General features: G+C 42.2%; 1 protein-coding gene across 1 annotated transcript in view; it reads left to right on the top strand.

Moving 5' to 3' along the window:
- The first annotated feature begins 2,167 nt into the window (after positions 1 to 2,167).
- CLDN1 (claudin 1) overlaps positions 2,168 to 5,790 on the top strand; it is a 14,917-nt gene continuing 11,294 nt past the window's right edge. Inside the window, exon 1 of the mRNA XM_006925841.3 lies at positions 2,168 to 2,637. Within this exon, the coding sequence (XP_006925903.1) occupies positions 2,415 to 2,637 (223 nt within the window). The 5' untranslated portion in view covers positions 2,168 to 2,414. The remainder of the gene's footprint in view (positions 2,638 to 5,790) is intronic.

The raw sequence follows: 5,790 nt of genomic DNA, 5'->3' as shown, positions 1-5,790 counted from the left end.
CGGCTGTGGGCAATGAAGTAATCAGCCACATAGAGACCTAGAATAAAAGAAAAAAAAAAAAAAAACAGGGCCATACTGACCACAGAATTCATCTCTCCAATTCCTGCCAACTGTAGGTTGACAGAAACAGGTCCTGATGTATATTAAAAGACCCTGTGCACAAGTATATTCATTGACCTCAAATTCTGTCTTCATTAATCCAGTCTGAACTACAAAGAAAAAATTTTAAAAATACTTTTAATTCTGAACCGACTGGAATAAAAAATATAAGATTATATCATTTACATAGTGATGGTCTAGCCCTACAGTAAGTTCTAAGAACCTCCTCTGAGCTAATTCTGAGGAATAAATGAATCAAATGTGATCGATACCACTTCATCCACACTCACAGGTGCCCACAGAATACCCATCGGGACCTAAAAAGAATTACTGACTGCAGGCCTGGACTCAGGGGACTCAACTTGGACATGGCCTTGCCCCTCAAAGCTGAATTAGAGCTTTCCTGGGGTCTATAGAGGGTTTTAGAAAGACAGAACTAACTCGTTTTAATCTTGCTTACTCCCAATTAAATCTCTTCATCCAGCTCATGTGTTACCCTCTTCATTGCTAGTTCCCAAATCTCTCTGCAGATCTGTCCTGTGGACTTAAACTTTCAAAAGATATCTGAAGATAGTCAAGTAGAAGTGAGGGATTTAAGGTTTAGGCGCTTTTTTCTTTTCTTTTCTTTCTTTTTTTTTTTTTTTTTGCTCTTTTAGAGACTTTTTTTAAGGAAAGTTTTTGATTCACAGTAAAACTGAGCATAAGGTACAGAGATTACCATATACTCTTTGCCCTGCACATGCATAGTTCTTCCTCACTATCAACAACCCCCAAACAGTAGATTTTTTTTCATTCTTCTCATTCACACTCTGGTTTTTACTGTTTCTTCCTTGACACAAACTGGCAGCTCCCATAGTAAATATGGGGGCATATCCTGTTTTCTCCTTACCATGTTTATTTCTGCCTCCGAAGTGCTTCTGTTTTTACTAAAACCGTAGAAGCTTCTCCTCCCACCATACTCACACCACACACAAAAAGTAGTTGGAAAAACATCTTAATTATTTCAAACCGCAACACCACTTAACTACAGAGAAGGAAGCTTTAGAAACTCAGAGTGAAACAAAAGGCTCAACTAGACTAAAACCTTAGGGTGTGGCCATAGCCAGTCACTGCAAAACCCAGAGCCAGACCCAGACTTCCTAAATCTCAGCTCAGTCCTCTTTCTACTAGATTAAGACTTTTAAGACGCCCTTCTTTGCCTGTGATGAATAACATCTGATAATTCATTAATGAAACACCCGTTGGGAGTTGGGCAGCCATTGTCCCTGTCCCTCTGATAATGAATTGCTACTGTAAGACAAACTGCTGTGGGGAAGAGGCTAGGGTGTGTGTGTAGGGTTTGAGGAAGTAGGCTGCATTTTTGTAGTGATGATAATAGATGAAAGGATATATATTTCAGTCGAGATGTAGTAGAAGGCAAGAGTGGGCTGGGAACCAGATACTGGATATGCTACTAACTTGCTGTGTGACCTCATGGAAATCGGATTTCCTCTCTGGGTCTCAGTTTCCTAATCTATAAAGTATAATGATTTCTTACCACCCTTGCAGAAATACATGATTCTAGCAGAGACCATGAAGGGAAGAAGGGGACAGAGGGAGAAAAGGAGAATGAGGAAGGAAGATGAACAAAAGGGACAGAAGTGTGTGTGTGAGGAAGGGAAGAGAGTTGTGAAAGATAGGAAATGCCTCTTAATAAGATAGCGAAAAGTTGAAAATGAAACTGTGGGTCTCTTGAGGGCTCTATTTTTTTTATCTTTATGCAATTTTAGTGTTTACACGTACATGGTAATTTTGAGGAAAATAAAGATTGGATGGATAGCCTGAGAAGGCTAAGTAGAGAAAAAAAGAGCGAAGGAAGAAATGAGAGGGAGCGAGCACCGGAGCGCTTTGTGTAGCTCCTCGGGTTGCCCCCACATCGCGGGCAGGACCTCCTGGCCGAGGGCGCGGTGGCCCACGCGCGTGCTGCAGCGCTCCCACCGGTTTCCTCAGCGAGAGGCCCTGAAACCGCCAGGAGGCGCTGTGCGGCGGCCGAGACCTGGCGCGGGGCGGAGCTGCTTTAAATTGCGGCGCCCGGCAGGTTGGCGTCTCAGTCTCGGAGCCTGGGAGCAAACGCAGCTTTTCGCACCCCGACTCCAGCGCCGACCCAGACCAGGACCAGGACCTAGAACCTCTCCAGTGGCAGTGCAGGGAGCAGGGCTCCCCGCAATAACTTCCTGCACGCAGCTCCGCCATCCCCAGGAGCCCCGGGTGCGCCCTTGCAAACTCCGCCTGCTGCACCTGCCACCACTGAGCCAGCCCGGGCGCGCGAGTGAGCTATGGCCAACGCGGGGCTACAGCTACTGGGCTTCATCCTGGCCTTCTTGGGCTGGATCGGAGCCATCGTCAGTACGGCAATGCCCCAGTGGAAAAGTCACTCCTATGCAGGCGACAACATCGTGACGGCCCAGTCCATCTACGAGGGACTCTGGATGTCCTGCGTGTCTCAGAGCACCGGGCAGATCCAGTGCAAAGTCTTCGACTCCTTACTGAATCTGAACAGTGAGTACATTCCTAACCCCCACAGCTGTGACCCTGAGACTGCAACCCCCAGTGGCTCTGTTTTGGGGTAGTGGCTTCCAGCCAATTCTGTTTTGTGATTACATGGTTATGCGTCTTTCGTTGATCAAATCTTTTGATCATGTGCTCTGACGTGAGTAAGTGGGTTTGCGAAAAGGGAGGCCCAGGACTAAGCTCTAGTTTTGCCTCTGATTCCCTGGGTAATACTTTATCTTCTCCTGTAGGTGTGTGGTTTCATCTTAAATTCCAGTGTGAGTGGGGTGGAGATTGAGAGATAAAGGCCAAACTCGAACTTGAGTTCTTAGGTCTCTCCTGGACATTCTAATTCTGTGAAAATTGAAGAATGGTAGGGTTTGGACAAGAAAATGGTACACCCTGAAAAGTTTGGAGCCCGGGAGCTTCTCAAGCTTGTAAAATTAAATAGATAATCCCAAAGTATTAGATAAAAAATTTTAACAATCTATCTTTGCTATGACTTTTCATAGAAGTCACATTCCTACAACTTAGTGTTTTCTACTGACATTTAAGTTTGAATCTTTTGAATCTTTTGATTTTTAAGACCCAGTAAATTGTGGGGAGCCCCTTTTGCATGATGCCTTCAAGAAGCCTCTTAAGAAATTCCCTGAAGGTTTTGTTTTTCCAGCCAAGGGTCTTCAGAAGAGGCAGATTGTGTAGTATTATTTTGGAAAGTGAAGGTTGGTAGTAGGTGGGAAAAGGACAACAAGAAAGAAAAGTTTTAAATAACCCCCCCATCATAATATGAAAGGAAGAGTGAGGATACTGAAAGGTAATGTCACAAAGGAGACACAGGTATGAAAGCAGAAGTCAGCTGGGGAAGGAAGGTAGTGAAAGAGGGTGAGTCTTTTCCAAGTTTCCATCTTGCATAAAGGATTTTCTGTATAATGGATGTTTGCTTCTTCTGTCAGGTTGGAAAGGACTATGTAGAAATCAATATTCTTAAGGATAGTGGAGAGAATGACAGGATGGCTTTTTTCTTTTTTTCCTTTAAAAAAAATTTTTTTTAAGGAAAGCTTTTGAGTGCCCTGTCAGAAATGTTTTAAATTCCCACTTACTTAGGTAATAATTCATGGCTAGAGTATCTTTCTTGAGACACTGCATTTGTTGTCATGCAGCATGTGTCTGTTACGCCCTTGAACTAACTTGAAGAAAAGCTTCCTTAGACTTTGCCTAGATAAACAAGCCTGCTCACCAGCCCCTTTATGGGCTGAGCGTGAGCTGTGTTGTCATTGCTCAAGTTTACTTCAGTTGCTTTGTACACCACTCACATGTGGTTTTGTCAAAAGTCATATACTTTAGGGTTATTAACTCTGTTCTGAATCTGCTTAAATTCCTTGAACACCTGTGGAATTTGATTAGTCAATGTGCATGGTTGTTTCGAGTGTTGTCATTTTAGCTTTTCAAAGTTCCTATTTTAGAATTCCTTTATACTAAATATAAGGAGTATTTTCGGTATACTCCTTTATATAATCATCAGCTCTCTCCATGGAAAGATAAATACATGTAAGGAAACACTGTTAGACATTTGGGGTGTCGTGTTGAGGAACTGTCAGATGGAGAAGTTTCTAAGGGCAATTCTAAAGAGCTCTCTGATTCTTCTGATCAAGTAGTTCATTTTCAACATGTTTAAATAGTCTTCCTTTTAACTTCCTTAAATGACCAATGGGATCAAATCGACTCATGTTGTAGGTACTCAAACATGCCATCCTTACATATAATGTGTTAAAATGTTTTATTTTCATTTATTCCTAGCTAATATAGCTATTACAGTTTTTGAAGTTGTGGTGGAAGAATTAAACAATATCCTCTTCCTCTCTCCATATGCATTTTGGAGATTTCTACCTGATGAGTATATACATATTTTTAAACTCCAAACCAGATTCTTTTTCCTTTTGGTTAAAGCCAGAGATTATTCAAGGTGGGGCTGAGGCCTTTCTCTCAGAACTGATTCCCAGAAGAGGGAGCCTTGACTCACAAGTACTCTCCCCAACTTGCCAATGACTCACTGGATGCCTTTGGATGTAGCCCAGAGAACCTGTTTCCATTTCTCCACCTGGGCAGTGGTGCTCACACACACCTGATATAGAGACCTGAGGTGGTGATTCATTGTCTTATTTTGGTATGTATCTGTGACCTCTAAAGGTAGACAGGATTACCTGTATATATCAGTAGTGTTCCTTGTAAAGGGTTGCATTCCTCGAAGTACTTTTAGGTGAAAAACTCGGCTAGAAGTTTTCTGAAATCGAACTTTGTTGCCTTTGCCAATGGAGCCCCCTTGTCATCTTAAGGTCAAGATACATGAATTTATCAAGGTTTTAGTGCTAGACATGTTAAGAGCCCTTGTCCCTCTGCTCTAAATAGTGTCAGCTGTAAAAAGCAAAATTCCATCAATATCCAAAAGGATACAGTGTGCTTAACGCTATATAGGAAATAGGATATAGCAGGGGGTTTTCTAAGTGGTTCTTGCAAAGCGATTTATGAAAATGTAACTGAGAAACTTCCTGGGGAAACTAATGCTGCACTGTGTATTGTGGTTTTACTATGGCTGAGACAATTTAAATTTTAGCCAAAGTATCTGATATTTATTATCACTGATAACTCCTGCAATTGAAAGTTGGAATATACAAAGGAAAGTAGCAGATACAGTTATAGTGGACTTTTCTAAAGTCAGCTGTACTTCTTGCCTTGTTTCTTCCAATTCTCAAACTTTTGGCAAGCTAGTGTCTGTTTTATGTGCTTAGTTAATTACTTTTACTTGCTTGACTTTAATAGCTAGAGCTGTTCTAAGATGGGGCTGCCCTGGGAGGTTGCATGGTGGGAGGTGTACAAGCAGAGAAATAAGTAAGCATTTTGAAGGAATGTTGTAGGAAGCACCAGACAAATGGGAGGGTAGGCTAGACTCTCTCTAAGTCACATCCAACTTCGGGATTCTGTAATTTGTTTATAAGCTCCTCTAGCCTGCTTAACTTGCTTTGCATGAATCCACATGTGTGTAGGAGTGCTTAATGAGTATTGGTTGTTAGTGAGGTTTCTCAGCACTCTCACCATGATGTCAGGCTCAATCAAAGAGACAAAATCACTAAGTTGAACAGACTTTGAAGCATAGGCAGAGAGGAG

Source organism: Pteropus alecto, unplaced genomic scaffold, assembly GCF_000325575.1.
Source record: "Pteropus alecto unplaced genomic scaffold, ASM32557v1 scaffold88, whole genome shotgun sequence".
NCBI classification, from domain to species: Eukaryota; Metazoa; Chordata; class Mammalia; order Chiroptera; family Pteropodidae; genus Pteropus; species Pteropus alecto.
This window is presented reverse-complemented; position numbering and strand designations above follow the sequence as displayed.